At 38.8% G+C, this 18,559-nt stretch overlaps 1 protein-coding gene across 1 annotated transcript in view; it reads left to right on the forward strand.

Annotated features, from left to right (window-relative positions):
- GRIA3 (glutamate ionotropic receptor AMPA type subunit 3) overlaps nt 1-18,559 on the forward strand; it is a gene marked incomplete at its 5' end in the record, with an annotated part of 145,261 nt that overhangs the window by 65,511 nt on the left and 61,191 nt on the right. The window contains 2 exons of the mRNA XM_084294144.1: nt 780-967; nt 18,337-18,390. Coding sequence (XP_084150270.1) covers nt 780-967; nt 18,337-18,390 — 242 coding nt within the window. The remainder of the gene's footprint in view (nt 1-779; nt 968-18,336; nt 18,391-18,559) is intronic.

Raw genomic sequence — 18,559 nt, forward strand, 5'->3', positions numbered from 1 at the left:
GACTTGAAGGTTACTGTTCCCAGTTCCCAGTTTCACCATCTTTCACTTGGGGACTTTACTTGAGTTCTATCTGCAGCCCAGACACAGCTGTTCACAAGAAATGAAATGCTGTTGCTGGTATAATTCCTCACAGTGCAAGCTTTGGTGAGTCCATGCTGCTTCTCTCCTCTGTTTCAGGTGCTAAATGAATTGGTGTTACCTCAATGTAAGCATTGAAAGTGTAGTTAATACTGCTACACTATGTATTTAAAAACATTTTTTGAAATCAAATTGAACATCAGTAAAATATTCTCCTGTGATTCAGGGCTCCAATAACCAGTACAATGACTTAATTGGCATTCTTACGCAGTACTTGGATCTTTGCCAGTTAATGACCCATTGCTGCAGTCTGCACAGGCAAATTACCCCTTCTGTCTGGCTCTTGAAACTGATGGACTTTTGCCCAAGTAATGGCTGCAGGCTCCTATTCTCAGCTGGCATGGACCCCAGCATGACCATAAACATCCCTGAGAGGGTCATAATATGATATATTGGACAGATTTTGATATGCCTCACAGTAATATACTGATGAACAATTCTGCTGAATCAGTGACTTTGGCAGTGGCATAGCAGAAATAAGACACACTGTTGCTTTCTCAAGTAATGAAGCAATTGTAGGCTATTAGTTAGTCTGTGTCTCTTTAGATGGAATAATTTTTTGTGAACCCTTTGTCAAACATCCGAAGTAGTTCTTATATTTGTTCTGTTTTTAAATGGCTGCACTGTCTCTTCCCCTACAGGATTTTCCATTCTCCAGGCAATTATGGAAGCAGCAGTTCAGAACAACTGGCAAGTGACAGCCAGATCTGTAGGAAGCGTAAAGGATGTTCAAGAATTCAGAAGAATTATAGAGGAGATGGACAGGCGACAAGAAAAAAGATACTTAATTGACTGTGAAGTAGACAGAATAAACACCATTTTGGAACAGGTACATTTTTAAGTTTTTCAGGCATTGTGGTCTCTGTATAACAGATTTCCTTTGTGTTTTGAGAAGCATCTATTTCTAGAAATTAATTGAATGTTCATTGAGATTTGAGTTCCAGTGCTTGGCCAGTTACCTAGTAAAATTAAAATTCTTCACCGATGCTCATAGCTGGTTGCAGCACTTACATGTAACCTACAAGGAAATGTCTCTGTGATATTTTTTTGCAAAATGTTAATAATGAATTATTTTTAAGTAGGTTAAGATCCTAAAACCTCAACTGCCAGAGCAACATTATTTGCAGCAGGGATTGCAAGACAGGTGTGGTTTGTTAAGTGGAACATGAGACAGGAAATAAAAAGCCAGTGAAGTAGTTTCAATCATGCTGAAGAATTCTCAAATGGAAATACTGCTAATGAAAAATTCAGCTGGTAGTACAAACTGTTTATTGGCACTCTGTGGGACATTAATCCCTTCCGTCTTCACTGGTATTACTGTTGACAGGCTTAAATTGTGGGTGATGCAGTTCAAACACCTTTACTGGGGAGGACTGAGTTTGGGGTGACTGGTTTGCTATTGCACAGCCTTCTAAGTGTTTGATTTGCCTCAGAGGAATGGCCATGCCCCAACCATGACAGGGTGCCCCCAACATGCCTGCATCACTGTCTGTGCTGTGCAATGTGCTGGAAGAGATCGTATCATAACAGAGATACAGACACATCCCAGGGAGCAGAAGCAGGACAGGTCCCTGCCGCCTGGCTTGAAGCAAAGGTGGGGTTGGTATAGAACCAAGTCCATGCAGATTGTTTATTCATTAGCATGCAGGGATTTGCTCATATTAAGACTGAAAGGCTCTCTGATTATTGCCACTTCATAAATTTAGTTGTGGGTTTAAGGTATACATGTAGAGCAGATCAAAAGTAGCAGTTAAATTTCATAAAGCTTTAGCATGTCTTTTAGAAATGTTGTATGGTAAACTAGTAGCAACTGACCTCGCTGCCATAAACAACGCCTAGAAAATGGAAAAGATTTATTTATTCACTGAGTTTTTTTCTCAAGGTATTCAGTTCCAATCAAGCCTTAAGGTGTATCACTGATGTGCATCTTTTGAAATTAGTTTTCATGAAATCTTTGTCCTAAATTGTCTCAAATATTTCTGAAAGATCTTAAAATTTTCTTGCAGTTGGATTTTATGACTCAACCAGTTTTAGCCAAGCAGTTAAATATAATCAGTCCATTGCTTTTCAACCAAATCCATAAGACATTTTCACACACAAACTCTATGTCATGTATGTTGCCTTACAATTGTAATAGGATTATTTCTACTTAATTTAATTGAAGGTACCTCATGAACACAATTGTTTGAATTTGCAGTACCAAAAATGGATTTACAACTTTTTCTTTAGGAAACAAACTAGGTAGTAAAGCAAATCAAACGTAGCTTCTGAGATAAATACTCTAGTAGTAATCCTGTCTTGTTAGCAGTCATACAAGAGGATTCCAGTTATGCAGAACTTTCATTGGAGTATTTTCCTATTTATTTCACTGGGACCATTCACTTCAAAGAATTGTCCAAGCAGATCCCAAGCTGATGCTTCTTATGCTAAAAATACCTTCTGGCAACAGTTTCCAGAGATATTTTTATTAATCTGAGACCGTAGAGCAGTGACATGAGTTTCTGCAGGGAAAGTCAGTGCTAGTGGACCCCAGGCCAATAGCTGAGCAATTATTGGTTTTAGGCTTTTCCTTCTCCCTCGCCTCTGCTTGCCTTGTTATCTTCTCATAAGGTAGCTAAAAGAATTCACAAGCGTGTGCAGTACTTAAATCCAGCCAGCTAGTTTGCTCAAGGGAGTGGTGAGTTGTCTTCTTTATAGCCAACTGTGTTTGCTGATAGCATACCATCGAGGGGAAAGATAACACTGGATTTGCATATTTCAAATCTCGTGCTTCATGGCAGTCTAGAAAGTCAAATCAGTGCTTTGTATGGAGTCTAGAAAGTCTGCTCAGCTAAGAGGCAGTACCATCTGCACACGTTAACAGCATGCTGACTGCACAGCTGCAGGTAGCCTTGAAGCTTTCTACCAGTGAGGGCAAGGGGAAGCCAGGCCTCCCTGCCTGTGATGGCAAAGCATGGGAGGACAAATTCTTCCCACTGAGCTGGCATAGGTTTAACCATTTCTTTCCATCAGGGACAACAGCAGCACTTGTCAGAGAACCTGGACTTGAGAAGCATAAATAGGACTTACTAAAGAGCAAAAGTAACAGCAGAAATAAACAGTCTGGAAGGCACTAAACAGTCTGCGCACATGCTGAGCTCACTATTAGACTTTTGGGCTCCTGGCCAGGCCATTCGGCAAGCTCGTCAGTTCTCTGCTCCAGAAACTACGTATCATGGCTTCGTGTTAGTGCTCAGATTAAATAAGAATGACCTCTTCTTCTGTGTTAGGCTGGTCAGTTTGTACAGTTCTCTTCCTTTGATGCTTTCTTCAACCAGCTCAAACTAGGATGCATGGCTCTTCCAAAGGTGTAAGTTTATCTAAAGCCAATTACCTATTTGAGGATTTTCTTCTGGGACTTCAGGTCCTGCTTGGAATACTTTGTACCTTCCTCCAGTGACGTGCAGTTACATGAGACAGTGACCTTCAATCTTCCATATACCTTTAGCATCTGGCACATCTATATGTCCTTATATTTCTAAAAGCTGATACCTATCATACGAGGTGCTTCTCTTCTCAGGGCTGGCTGGTACCCAGGAAAAGATGTCTCTCTCCTGGATCTCCCTGGTATGTAAATGTAAGGGAGGAGAAAGAGGACACCTCAGCTCCTGCTCTTCCTGGGTAACCTTTTTTTGTGCCAGATTTCCCTCTGCAGCACATCTGGTTTCACTCCACATCCAGAGAACCTTGTGCATGACCCCATATTGTGTCCTAAAGGTGGATGCCCAAATCACCTCTGGCCCTGTCTCCTCAGCTGCAGAGTAAGAGGAAGCAGAGAGATTAATAGTCGTCCTCTTGGTTACAATCTGTTTCTTTTTTTTCCCTATAGTTCCATAACCATGTGGATCCATATCCCTCCTTGCACAACAAAACTATATTCAATTTAATCATCTAGTGGCCTCTCAAGCATACAGATAGCAACATGCAAAATTCATAAGCTCCTCACACTTCTTGTCCCTTGATGCTAAAATATTCCAGTATTCCTTCACAGATAGATATAAAATTTTGTCCTCATAAACAGAACATTTTCTTCTGAGAACTAACAGTAAGCTTTAGCTTGTTCAACCATGTATTTAGAGACATGTTTTTGAGTTAAGAAATGGGTTTTTCTTATTCCCAAGATAACAAACTGTATTTCAGACTAGAGTGGCTTTGTATCCATTTAGAAGTAAAACTCCCGAGGGAAAATAAGGAGGAAGAAACTCCTTTCAGGATCAAAATGGTGAAACTTTACAAAAGACCTGATTATTCCAGAGACTGCATGCTTTTATCAAAATGACACTATCTCTAAACATAGTCATATAGACTAGACTCCAAGGCAATCTCTACTGAGTGGAGGCATCTCACAAAGCAGAAGTAATATTGTAGTAGAGAATGCAGTCCCCAAAATTTTACAATGACAGGCAAACCGCTGAAGGAGACTTGAAGTAAAACATCCATAAGATTAAGGGTAATCTGATTGACTGAACTCTGTCCAGTGCAAGTACTGACTATGGCTTGACCTTTGAGTCTGAGATTTCGAGATTAAGATGCTCTGCAGGTTTTCAGTGCAGCCACTGCTGCATCCGTCTGCAGAGTGGTTCAGATCTCAGACGAGTTGTTTCACTGCACAAGAGCTTTCCCATTTGGGGTGTAAATACAAAACAGCAGCGTTTCGTTGCACCAACAGACGTAAAAAACAGCAACGATAACTGCCTATAAACACAGTGGGACACTTGAAGGAGAGAATATCCAATATGTACAATGTTGTGTAATGTCACTCAGAAAGTGGTACAGTTCATTTTTATGTTTCCAGTGAACTAGAAACTTAAAATTTAGGGCATTTCTTCATTAGGTGCCCATGAGTATTGTTGAAACCAGGATCTAAAGCAGAATGACAGGTCACTTCTTTCCCCTCACATCTTCAGGTTTGTATGGGCATGTGGGGAGGAAAGGGGAATTACTTGAGTCAGTTACCCTCAGGACTGAAGCTCACAAAAGGTAAGTAAAAAATGGGCATATGTCAAAACTGACAGCTGTATCTGCCTGAAGGGCCTACTGCTATCAGCTATAAAACTAATAAAGAGCCAGAGATGGATTGCTAAAGCAGGGAGAAGCAACATCTTGGGTTAATCTGCCCCATGTATAGCACATTTCATGTGTAGCTGGGGATAGAATTTCTAGCTTGTAAATAGTAATGCCTCTCCCAAGCTGTCATCAAGGCTTCATAATGCAAGGCAGATTCCAAATGACAGGAATTTAACAGTTTGAGTATTAGTCATCCCACAGAATGACTGAGGTAATGGCGCACACATTTTAAAAATGTTCAAGATGCATTAAAGCACGATTTTAAATGTAGTTGATCAGTAATAATACTAATTAATATGAAATGTCCCACCATAAATGCACACACCGCAGCATGCGGAAGACTGATGCTAAGCAAATCTGGTTTCTTATGCCAGAGGCGTATGAACCTGAAGTCACCGTTAGAGTTTTTAATTTTCTGCAATAGTAGCAATTACTCATTTTATGTTTTATGATAATTCATGGGATATAAGCACACACACCAATGCACACACATGCATCTGCTTTTGATATTTTACGTATTTTTATCACCACATTTGCAGTATGCCTTTATGAAGTTAGAGGCATATTTATAAGGCAACCTCTGCATTACCTTTAAATGTACAGTGATCCACAATATTTTCTCAGTTACACAGCTGCAAGTATAGAGCCAAACATTATCCCGGAGACATTGTTTAAATTGGTACCATTGCACTCAGACATAGACTGTCTTTGCTTTGAATTTCAGATAACAGGTAACTAAAAGCACATTTTGCTGCAGAGTTTGCCTTCCTCTGCAGCTTTTCAGCACACAGAATTTGTGCATTTCTGTTTGCCTTCACAAAGCCCTCAGAGGGTCCCACTCATTAATTAGCCTGTGTCCACATCATAGGAGCTGTTTCTGAGCTTGGCACTAATTGTTACCCTTGCTGACAGTCTCAGCAGAAAAGCCAAGCCTGAGGGCCCTTTGGAGATAGCCTCTCACTCCCAAGTTTGATGTACTCTGGAAGGAAATGTATGCATTGATGCTTCCCATGCGATACCTGGACTGTGGGGACAGGAGTTGGTTTTTCACTACCTCCACAGATACTTTCCAAAAAACAACATTCACAAGAAATCTTTGGAAAATGCAGAATATTTGTGGGGAAAGGGAGAGCTTGCTAGAACTTGCTTGACATGTGATCTCATTTTTTTGTTGCACTGTATTTAAGCATCTTGCCATCCCTAGCAGCTCTGGGAATCTTTTTTCACCTCTTGTAATCCACCGTCTTATTTTAAAATTGCTTGCTCACATGTCTAGTCCAGGTTTTAAAAAATCAGTGTTGTACACAAGTTGCTTTATTTCAGTCCTGGCATTTAATGTAGTTCTTTATTCTCTGTATAAAGGATAAACCCTTTCATCTTGGCAGACATTACCTTAATTTCTGCATCTGTCTCTCAAATAGTTTAATGCTTGAAATTCTGCTTCTAACCAAAGGCTTTCCTTAATTAGTTTCCAAGGCAACCATCTTTGCAACAATTCAGATGAACCAACTGCAGGGAGAGGAAGGAAACACACCATCAAAATTAATAGTAATAGCACAATACCACTGTGCAAACAGGCATTGTACATCACCAGAGACAGCGTGATAGTCCTGGTGTCTCATAAGTTCATTTACAAGCAAAGTCCTAACTCAGTAAAAGAACAGCCACACAAAAGTGTATGTCTTTTTTTCCCCAGCTGATGAAGTCAGGATTAATGGCCTCAGTGTGTTATGAATCACCCTGTCTGGGGGAGGAAGAGGACCACTGGTGCTTCTCAGGGCTCCTCATGAATCAAGATGTTCCCAAATGCACTTCACAGAGCACCGAGGTGCTGCAGCTCCAATTTCCAGAGTGGGACTTTCTTTTTTAGCCCAGAGGTTGGCGGTGTGGTATATGATACAAGTAACTGATACAAGTAACAGCCTAGTGGGGATGTCGCTAATATGAGGTCCCTAGGCGTGATCCAGAGCTGCAGTGCCTCTGCTCTGGACTACAGATGGATTTAGATCAGGCCCTAATACAGCAAAGTAACATCCCAGTGCAAATCACTCGCTGCTTATAATTGCTTTCATATGCAATTCCTTTCTCTTATCCCACCTTCACACCAGAGCAATGCCATTAGCCTCCCTGGAGTAAATTAAAACTACCAGGGCTAGCCTGGGGTAAATTTATAAAGAACCAGGCCCTATAAATCATCAACTAAGCCTGAAATGTCAACATGCCATAGTATTCAACCAGTAAGATGGAAAACAACGTAACAATTTTAGAGGAAATTAATGTTCCCAAGCTTTAAAAAAGTTGATACTACTATATCAAATTTATGTGTGTGAGACCATGGATGTGCATGCATAGGAATAGTGGAGTATGTACTATTAAAAACTCAATCCTCCAAAATATGTAATGAATAAAATAATATGAAATATGAATATACCTTTAAAAATACCTTGAGTATCTTTTATCCTGGGGAGATGCATGTAAAGGATCGGAAAGGAAAAATACTGCTGTGACTTTATTACGTCATACGAGTAAAAAGACTTCCTCTGCTGCATAGGCTAAGCCTAGTAAAAATAAATTAACTCTTTGTAATCTCTTTTGGTTCACAATTTTTGCACCAAGTTTTACAGGCAGTACTGCAGAGCGCTGATTATAGCAAAGCAGAATAAACCTTTCAAACTCCTTCAAAGCATTGAAAAGAGCAAATTGAATGCAATTCTAGTCACAGTAAAATTCAATTTACAGTAAAAAATATAAGAAAAAGTAACATTGTCTTTCCTAGAGAAGGTTGCACTGATTTTTTTTCCCTTTAATTTCATAGGACATTTAAAATGGAAAAGAAATGCTGAAAAGGGAAAAAAAAGAATGGCTACTATTCAGTGTTTTTCAGTCTGCTTGAAGGCAGTGTTCTGCAGTACAAACCCCCCCTCCAAAAGATTCTCATGTGAGCATTGGGACTGAATTACTGCGACACTTCTGGGTTATATCCACATAATGGTTTGAAGTGATCCTGACATGCAGTAATGGTTTATATAAGCAGAATTCTGTTTCCAAGGGCTCTTGTTCAATTCCGGGGACTAACACAGGTTTAGCTTTGACATGCTGAATAGAGGTGTAGAGAAAATGAGAAGTTTATGTATTTTTAAAATGAAAACTCTGTGTCTCAGTTTACCTAATTTTTTCTTCTCTTTCCACAAACTTATATACATCCTATTATATTGAGAACAACTATGACTGGGGGAGTTTCATTTCCCCTGCAGAATATGAGAAGAAATAAGCATCATTCAAGTTTGTCTGTGATTGCAAGAGTATACTCTTAAGAACTATCATCATACAATTTTAGAGAAACCCCAAAAGAGACCCAAAAGGCATAAATAGATATCATTTTTGTGTCACAGAAATGAGGCATTAAAGGCCACTAATGAGCTGCTTGTTAATGATGTGGATATGCCTTTACACTATATGACTGGACTGAAGTATTCGTGATTCCTGCAGAGTTTGAAAAATTCTGAGTAAATGTAAGATGGCTATTGTTAATAGCATTTGTGAAAGGGGCTTTAGATGTTGTGAAACTTAGTTAAGGAGGATAGTTTGGAAGTCAGTTTTGATTGTGCTGAATTTGATATATTTAATTTGGTCTTGTAGCTCTACAATGAAAGGATCCACAACCACAGAGAGGCAAGGGGGTAGCAGGAGTAAAGAGAATATCTGCAGAGTTGGCCATGAGAATGTTATTGTGATGGAACCCTATTATGTTGGGATAAGAGCTGGTTACCTTGTGGACTGAAGGAAATCTAAACATGAATGTTGCTAGGTAGAGGCAATTGACTGTAGTGGCACAGCCACATGCACCTGTTTGCTTAACTTTTCTGTGGTAAGAATTGACTAAGAAACATTGGTGTCTTTTAAAGAGGTGTTTGTGTCAGTGCAAAGCATGGTTACCAAGAACTTACCTACCTGAGCAGTTAACAGAAATTCCTGTTCTTATGGGCTGCCTAGAATATCAGAGTAGAGATAGCAACGCTACATATTCATTCTCAGGTTAGCAAAACCTCATGTCTCTTCTCAGGTGCTTGAGCAGCAAGGGATATATTTCCACAGGACCTTGACTAATGCATGAGACTTACCCTTGACTAGGTGAAATGCAAAAAAGTTAAGTATTTCAGAATTTATCAGAAGCAGTTTACAATATCAGAATACAGAATACAACAATCTTTCTTTGTGTATGTTTCCTATCAGCTTATATAAAGTGAAGTTTCTTTGGAAGATCCATGTAGAGAAACAGCCAAGTTGCAGAGTCCCAAATACAGTACCAAAATAATTGTCTTCAAAAAAGGTCATTTGAGCTTTGGGGGAGGTTGCTCAAAAATTTTACAGTAAGTTACCATTACACTCTTCAAAAAATTTCAAAGTGGGGTGTTGCTAAGAATATCAGAATTCCAGAGAAGACGTCAAAAAGCATCACTATGATCAAAAATATGATTGAACTTTGATGGCAAGAGTCCATTGAAAAGCTTCAGACCCAGGTAATTGTCCAACATTACACCAAAAATATGTCAGATCAAAGAACATAACTTAAACCCTTTCATGTCACAGTTGCTGACCTTCTGGTAGTGGCTGACCTGAGAAGGATTATAGACAAGAAAGGGGGAGGAAGACAAAATATTGACCCAGCAGGACTGGAAGGTGCAACTGATGAGAAGAGTACCACTCCCTGGTTTGCCAGTGCTGAATTAAAGGAATTCTGGCATTCAAGACCAAAAGCTTATTGTGCTTTGACATTTCCTGTACATGTTTACTTTTGGTTTGTTTTCTGTGAGACTAGAGGTCTTTGTGAAATTTCATGTGAGTTTTGAAATTAAAGTTTCACAGAGGCTTAAGAAAATACTGGAATCTCTGTGAAATTACCTTGTATGTAAAAGCATTTCATTATTAAACATCTTTCAAGATAGGATCTTTCTCAAAGAAAATACTAGAACTATGGGGACAATAAAAATATGGACTCCTTCCTAAAATGATTGTGTGGAAATCATGGCTGCAGATTAACATATTTCATTGATTTACTTCCCTTTATATATAGCTCCAAAAATTCCTCTGGAACACAACTGGATTTTTACAGTTTAATCTCACTCCAGAACCCAAAGAATTCACTAATAAAAAATTCTGCAACACATAAATCTCTTTGGAGAAGCTCTCTGTAGGAACAAATTGAGAACCTCTTGAGAACCTCTTGGCAATTATTAGGGGCAAAGGTCTGTTGGCCATTTTAGCTATCTCTTTCATACACTACATTATTATTTTTTTTGGTAGTTTTAAAAAGCGCTATATCTGATCTTGGATTTAGCAGAATATCTTTAAGCGATGAATGATAGCTTAAGTTTTGACTGATTTTTATGTGAAGGTCTTTGTACTGAAAGACATGACTTGTGAGGAGAGATGCAGTCCTGAGAGATACAACACTGTGCTCATCTGTCAACAAATGAAAACAAAGAGATTTTGATAGAAAGAAAAGGTTATTTCATGAATTTTATTTGGCTTAAAGAGTAAACAATTGTGATTACAAATGTCAGTTACTAGGGATCGCGAAACTCTGCATCTCTGCATCTCCAGGGTCTGATGCTTTTGCAGTATATGTCTTTTAATAATAACTATGCCATCAGATTAGATAATCTGATAGTATTGTTAAATTATACCAAGGAAAATGGATTTAGGGAAATCATCACAGGGCACAGAAAATTCACAGAAAACTTTGTTATCACACTGAAAGGAATTAGAAGAAAGTATCACGCCCTCAGAACTTATGTTGCAGTTTGTAATATTTTGCTGAAATAATTTCTTATATACTCTTTTCTGCATGACTTAAATGCATGCTCTACTACAGCAGTCTTCAATTAGTAAATGTCATATTCGTTATGGGAAAAAAAAAAAAAAAAAGTTTAGCTTTCTGGAGAGAGAAGGGAGTACAATACAGCTTCAGATGTCGCCTTTAATTACCCTCCAAGGACTAATATGCATGACCATCACCTACATGGGGATGGCCTAAAAGTAAAATTTCACTCTTGAAGTGACTAATCATCAAGGAGAAAGGCAACAGAGAGAAAGACACAGAAAAGAGCTAAAGAGGGAAAAACTTTATTAAAGTGCTACAGAAGTATCTCAGGTTCTTGCTTCTACAATGCACATTTTTGTCCCCTCCATTAGGAGATTTGTGTCTTCTAGGAGATTATCTCCCATAAGAGATACATTGTGGTAAACCTGAAATCTGTTTAGAGAAAGTTTTACAGACACATACTAATGATCTGTGCTATAGAGAAAGGTAGGATTATGGTTTTGAGGTGTGGTTAAAAATGTAAATGATGGCAACAGCATACAAGTAAGATTCTTAGATCTATACACTGCACAAAAATACAAAACCCAGCAATCCAGACTGTACATGGATTTGTGACATTCCCTGAAGGACAGGAAGTCTCTGAAATGGTGGATAAATTAATCTCAACCATATATGCAGTTATTTTTATCTGCAACAAATAATGTGTGAGTAGAATCTTCATCTTAATATTTAATACATTCTTCATTTAATATTTAACTCAAATTTAATATAGTACTCATTCTTCATATAAATGAAATAATTGTTTACTGCATATTTTACAGCATCACAATCCCTAGTGCCCAGATTCTCATACCATTAATATTAAGTGAAGAAATAAATCACCTTCACTGGTTTTGCACTATGGTTACTATTATGAGGTTCTGGCCATTTGTATGAGGAGAGCCATTCCTACTGTAGATGGAAATGGGTTTATTTCTGTGGGATTAAAGGCAGGATAAGTATTACCTGTTCGGCTGTGGCAAGGCCGCTACTACCTGTGATATTTTGCCACATTATTCTTGTTCCTCTGGAGCTTTGTACATTTGTGCTGGTGCTATTGGTGTGATAGAAAGAGACAAAATCGTAACACCAAAAAGGTGTCAACATGCTATTTGAATTTGAATTTACTCAGGGAAGACCTCACCTTGTCTTCTTGTGCTTCGAATCCTCAAAGTGAACTTGCTTATTGTGTAGGAGCTTGCATGTGAATGGGAAAGGGGGGGGGGAGGTGGCAGACACTGCAAATTTACACCAAAATGGAGGTTACAAGAGATCTTATTTTTACTTTGGCATCTGGTTAGATGAAGAAAATCATTTTCACTTTTAGGAAGAGCTTCTATTTTCTATTCTATTTATCCTATTCCAGTCTGGAAAATTTACATGACAAGGGGTGACCTGTGCAAAGTAAACATAATGAGGAATGATTATGTATGACTATCAAATGCTGTTTCACCAGATCATTTGCCCACATGACAACAGTGTAGACAATAATGTTGGTATTAACAATGCACCCTCCTTAGAATACCAAAATGTGGTGGCTGCAAGCCTCATGGGCAGCTCCCACACCACAGCAAGGGGCTATGTGAGTGGGAAGGGGGCCAGGAGAGGACTCTGCATTCTCCAGCTGTAGGATGTCTTCAGTTTCTTTTTTTCTTGATCTACAGAAACAGAGCTGAGATGCAGTGCATTGCAGATGCCACTCAGCATAAACTAAGTATCCTTGGTAACATACTGATGAGAAATTTAGGGGACTTGACTTCAGCTTTTATTGAACTAATTGGACTGTGGTGCTCCTTTCTGAAGTGGGTCTTGAAGACTAAATTAGCCAGTGCCACTGGTCCAGTAGGGTGCTGCCACAACTTTTCAATCATTTAATCCAGTATCAGGTAGGAGCTGCTCAGATCTGAGATGAGCTTGAAGTAAATCCATCCTTGGAAGTGCAGTGGTGCTATCAATAGGGATACGAGCTAGAACACATCTGACCTGATCACCAGGATCAGACAGTGCTCCATGACAATTTAGGTTTGCCAGACAGTTGTTGCCGTGCTTGACATAGCAAGGGCCTGTTACCGATCCTGTTCCCACAAAGAGCGATCAACACTGATAGCTGATCCTGATGATTCTGTTGAAATTTTTTTAGACCTGTGTCCATTTTTCTATTTTGCTTGTTTGCTGCTGAAAAGCAAGCATCATGCCATCATTGCTGGCATTTGCACACTGCTTTGAAGGCGAAGGTGTCACAACTGGATTTTGAAAGCAAGTCCTAGTGGAACATTACTGCTCATGTGGAGGTAGCTAAGCTCTCCTGTCCTCAGAAACTTACATGTATGCTTAAAAAATGAGAAGACATGCTAACATGCTTGAAGTTAATCGTGGGCTTTTTGCAAAATTTGGACCCAAATTAATGTGTGAATAACCTCAACAAAGATGACAAAATCCTTCTTTACTCTGAGCTTTTAGGAAATCTCATTTTTCTTGCTGCCTTTCTAAAACCTAGGAAAAAAAAAAGAGTTCTGGACTTAAACTGCCTTATTGTTCCCAGATACATTAAAAATGGAAAGACACAGCGCAACAGGTCAGATCTCTGCCTGTCATTCCATTTAAGTGGCATATTTCTGCAACTTGTCAGGAGTGAAAAGCACAGGAAAAATCTTTAGACCTTCTTTGTGGCAATACTGCCTGTCAACATCAGTATTTTATGTTATGGGAAGATCTAATAGACTCATAAAATATCAGGGTTTTGAGGTAGTCTGTAGTTTTGTGATTTAATTTCTTTTCTTTCTTCTTTCATTTGTAAATAAAGGATAATAAATAGCTTTGATTAAAAAGACTAAACTGACCAGATGGCAATGGATTCAAATGAAAGGAAGATGAGCTCCAAACAAGTATTAATTGGACATGGTGGTTTTCTTTTCACTTCTGCCAAAATCATAATAGCCACTTCTCTACATAAAAATGCAAACATATCCTCTTAGCTTGTACTTCTCAATGACTCCTTTCAAAATCAAAGCCCACAGAGATGTGACTGCAGTAGCATTTCTAGATCTTTTCTGATTTGGCATGTTTTAGTGTAGAATTCCAAAGATAATTGCCTTCTTCACCTCTGCTTTTACTGGTGAGATTTGCCTTCAGGAATCCCAGGTCCCAGTGGCAAAGTTTGGAGCAATGAAGACTCACCTTGGTAGAGGTAGAGAAGTATCAAGTTAGGGAACATTTGGGCTTGATAAGTGAAGATAAAGGTGGCTGAAAACTGACCAAATTGCTGGCCTTTGTGATCAGCAATACAAATCCAGCTGGAAGCTAGTTACTAGTGGAGTACCCCAAGGGTACTGGGGCCAGTACTGCTTAAACTCTACTAATGACCCAAGTGATGGGACAGTGTATCTCAGCAAGTTTGCAGATAATACAAAACTGGGAGGAGTGTTTGATAGGAAGAATAACCCCATACACACTGAGTAGAGCCTTCCTGGCTAGGAAGCAGCTCTGCAGAAAAGCATCTAGAGATCACGTCAGACAAGTTGAATACTGCGGGGGTAGTCAGACACTGAAACAAATTGCCCAAAAGGGCTATGGAATCTCTGTCTTCAGGGATATTCAAAATGTAGCACAGTCATGAGCAGCCTGCTCCAGCTGCCCTGCTGTGAACAAGGGTGTTGGAATAGACATTCTCCAGAGGCCCTTGCCAACCTCAGCTGTTCCGTGATTTTCTCCATCCATAAGTGAAAAAATATCTTTCCCATCCCTGAATCAAAGACAAACCAATGATACTTTAAAAGACAAAATATGCCTGTTCCGCCCCACCTGCCAAGCTTGCACTATTCTTTAATTGCTCCTTTTCTTTTGAGCCCACAGACTCTTTTCTTCCTTCAACCTATTCTTTCCTTGCCTCTGTTCTTTTAGTTCTGTTCATCTTCATGCTCTGTACTTTTACCATTCCAGTTCTTCATCGGGTCTTTGGAGGACTGTTCCAGCACAACCCTGGGGTCTCTGTTACTACCATTTATAACAACTTCTGTGCCTTGATCTTCATCTAAGATCTCACCAGTCTCCTCATCTTAAGAATTCGTCTTATATTGTTCCCTTCATCCTTAATCCCAACATTTAATTTTCATGGCCAAGAAAAAAGCAGATTCTTGTTCTAGACCACAAAATAGCTGTGGTTGTAATTTGAGTAAGGAATAAGTCAAAAGGTAGCAGAGTAATTATGGGGTTAGTATCAAAGATATTTCGCTTCCATTTCACTATTATTCCTCTCTGACATGTGTATAGCCTTTGGACTACATCGTGAGGGAATCATCACTATCGCTTTAGAACTGTGACAGTGCTCATACCAATTTAACATTAGCCGGTTCAGCTAATCTCTATAATGCTATCTTCAAAAACTGTACGAAAAAAAATTAAAGCTAAGGGAAAAAAATGTAGTTGCCTATTTGTTATCATGATGACTGATACGGTGAAAGCCAAGTTGTCTTTATGCTTTCATTCAAAAAATTGCTTCACCAAGGACATGAAAACTAAAATTGGTGATGCTGATTTAATTTCTCAAATCTGGCATATTGTTCCATACTTCCAGTAAGCCTTGTGCTGGCCACAGTTTATGCCTTTTATTTTAAAACTAGATACATTTTAATTATGTTCCCTTTGGACTTTCTTAATTGATTAGAAACATCCAAAGAGTTAATTAAAAATACAAACTTTTTTTGCTCTATATCAAATCTGACATTATGATCTTTTTATCTACAAGATGAGAATTATGCGTGATCAGAAGTCTGAATTATTCATGATAGTTTCCAGTCTTTTTTTTTCCTCTTCCTTTGTTCAGAATTAAATCTTATAAGCTTTTATTTCAGTCAAGGTGAAAGCAATATTAAGTCTTGGAAGTGAAACTTACCAAAGACATGTAGCTCTGTGAAATCCTTGTCCTGTAATCCTGGCTTTCTATTCACCACCACTATTCAATATCCCACTTTCTATATAAGCTTCACAATATATAAGCAGTTGATGAGATTTATTTGTTATACTCCTGTTTTTCTTCTTCATAAAAAAATCTTTATCCATCCCCGTGTTCCCACAGGAGTAACCCTGATGGCTGTGGTTGTTTCTGCTAGGCTCGCTAATCCAGCAGCTCCCTGCAAGATGCTGGGCAGTTGCTAGAGGGTGGAAAGTGAGGGGGGAGGAGAGTCATCTGCGTTAAAATTTAGGGTAGCATGTGTAGTGAATTTTAAAAGCATTGTTAAGATCCAGTTAAATAATTATGAACTAATGTGGTTGATTGTGTGAATAGAAACTCTAGCAGCTCATTTCTGAAAGATGCTTTTTGAATAAAAGCTTGACTGTAGTATGTTGGACCTCTCTAAGGGACTAAACAGTCAGAATTATTTCTGGCCATTTTGGAGACATGATAATAGAGGAGATGGAAGTTGAGTCTGATGTATGCTAATGAGTCCTACATTTCCTATTTGCAGTATTTCTCCAGATGTCTGTAGCAGCTCCATGTGTGTTTTCCTTGCAGCCTCTGACTTCATCTGTCATGGTATTTTCTCTTAAATAAATGCATTTATAACATTAAATGCATAGAAATGTAAAAGCTTTCGTATTTTTTATTAAGGTTAAAATGGTAAAGAACGCTGTTGTTGTCTTTAACCTTTAAAAAGTAAATCGCTGCCTTAAAGGTGAAATTTAAACAGACAGTTCAATATGCAAATAGCGCACACACCGGATGATCTAAAGGAAGACTGCACATTTCCATAGAAAACAAATGTGAGTGTAGGAAAGCAGATGTTTTCTACCAACACAGTGTACATACAGTTCTCAAGAGGACCTGAACAGCATTTTATTTTCAGGCTTCTGGAAGTATGCAAATTTCTACAGAATTAAATATGAACTTGAAATAGATGTCATCTATTAAGGACAAGCCAACCCAAAGAGACAATTCGGAACTTAATAGTTTAATCAAGAACTTTAAGAGGCTCCTCGATATATCTAAAGTAAATGACTCAAATGTCATCTGATTTTAGTAAAAACTTAAGTGGTCCATTAAAAAGCATCACCTGATCACTTGACCTGCTCTTAGTGATACAGTCATGGTGTATGGTCAGAATTATGTTTGCTATTTATAATTGTTAGCAGTTTACCCCAGCAAAGTCTGAATAAGTTGAATTCTGTCCTGACACATACATAATCACTACAATTATTAATTAAATTCTTGCTGCTGGACATTATTTCAGCAGCTGTGGTACTGGATGGATGTTACTGAGGTAATAACCTGAAGAAGGGAATATTGCTAAGTGCAGTGGCATAATTTTGTACAAAGGGTATTGCTGGTGAGCTGACAGCCAGCTTCAGGAACATGGGGAGTGTATTTTTGTCTCCTCTCTGCAAAAGCACAATGGTGACGTGAGCACACAAGATGGCAGAATTCCATCTTCCCACTCATCCCCTTTATCTTTAGAGAGTCTGTCTGCTCAGTTCATCCTACTGCTTTTTGTCTCTTTGTGATTCCATTTAATGGCTCCATTTGTACACAGACATAGCCAAGTGGGGTCAGGGAGGGCAAATGTTAGTTTAGTGGACTGTGCAGCATCATATTTAGTACAAATTTTGACTAAACATATACGGTCAAATGCATCCATTTACACTGGAAATGACAAGTTTTCAGGCTGTCAAAAGGTAATGAAGGTCACTGCCTATAGCTTTAAGAATTTAACTTCAGTCATGGATACATGGCAAGGCTTGGCCAGGGCTCTACTGGCAGGGAGCACCCAGGACAAGTTGTGCTTTCAGAGCCCTGCTGTGCTGGTATGGTTTAATAAACACTGGACTGTCTCATCTACCTCTCACATACTCCACAAACAAGGAGCATAAAAAAGAGTCCACTAAGTGGGTAGATGTAGTGCTGCTTCATTTCAGAGCAGAAATAATTGAAATGATAACGAAAATGAGCATAAGTCAGCAGGGAGGCATTATGATGACAAGGGTGAGATTGCCAGGTCATCTCTGCAAGAGGAGTCATCTCAGCCTTGAGAGTTACTCTCTTTTGTACAGTGCCCATATGTTTTAAAAAACACAAATGACTACATCATGTCTCTAAAGTCACAGGTCTGTAATATTCATGCTACCCTTTGATTGGGTGTAGAAGAATGCAAAAATTTTCATTCTCAGGCTTATTTTCCACTAGTTGAGAATCATCCTCATACACTGAATAACATGTAACTTTTTTCTTCACACAGGTTGTAATCCTTGGCAAACATTCTCGAGGTTATCACTACATGTTAGCTAACCTGGTAAGAATTTTTCTTCATTACAAATACAGCTGAGGTTGAGAGGGTAATATATGCTGCTCAGTTTGTGTCAACCTTAATCAGCAAAAGAGTAAATGCATGAATGAGTTCTTGGATTTTGAGAAATGGCTTCAGTAAATACTGGAACTGGTATGTTAAAGTTACCTGTACT

Source organism: Netta rufina, assembly GCF_964035555.1.
Source record: "Netta rufina genome assembly, chromosome: 12".
NCBI lineage: Eukaryota > Metazoa > Chordata > Aves > Anseriformes > Anatidae > Netta > Netta rufina.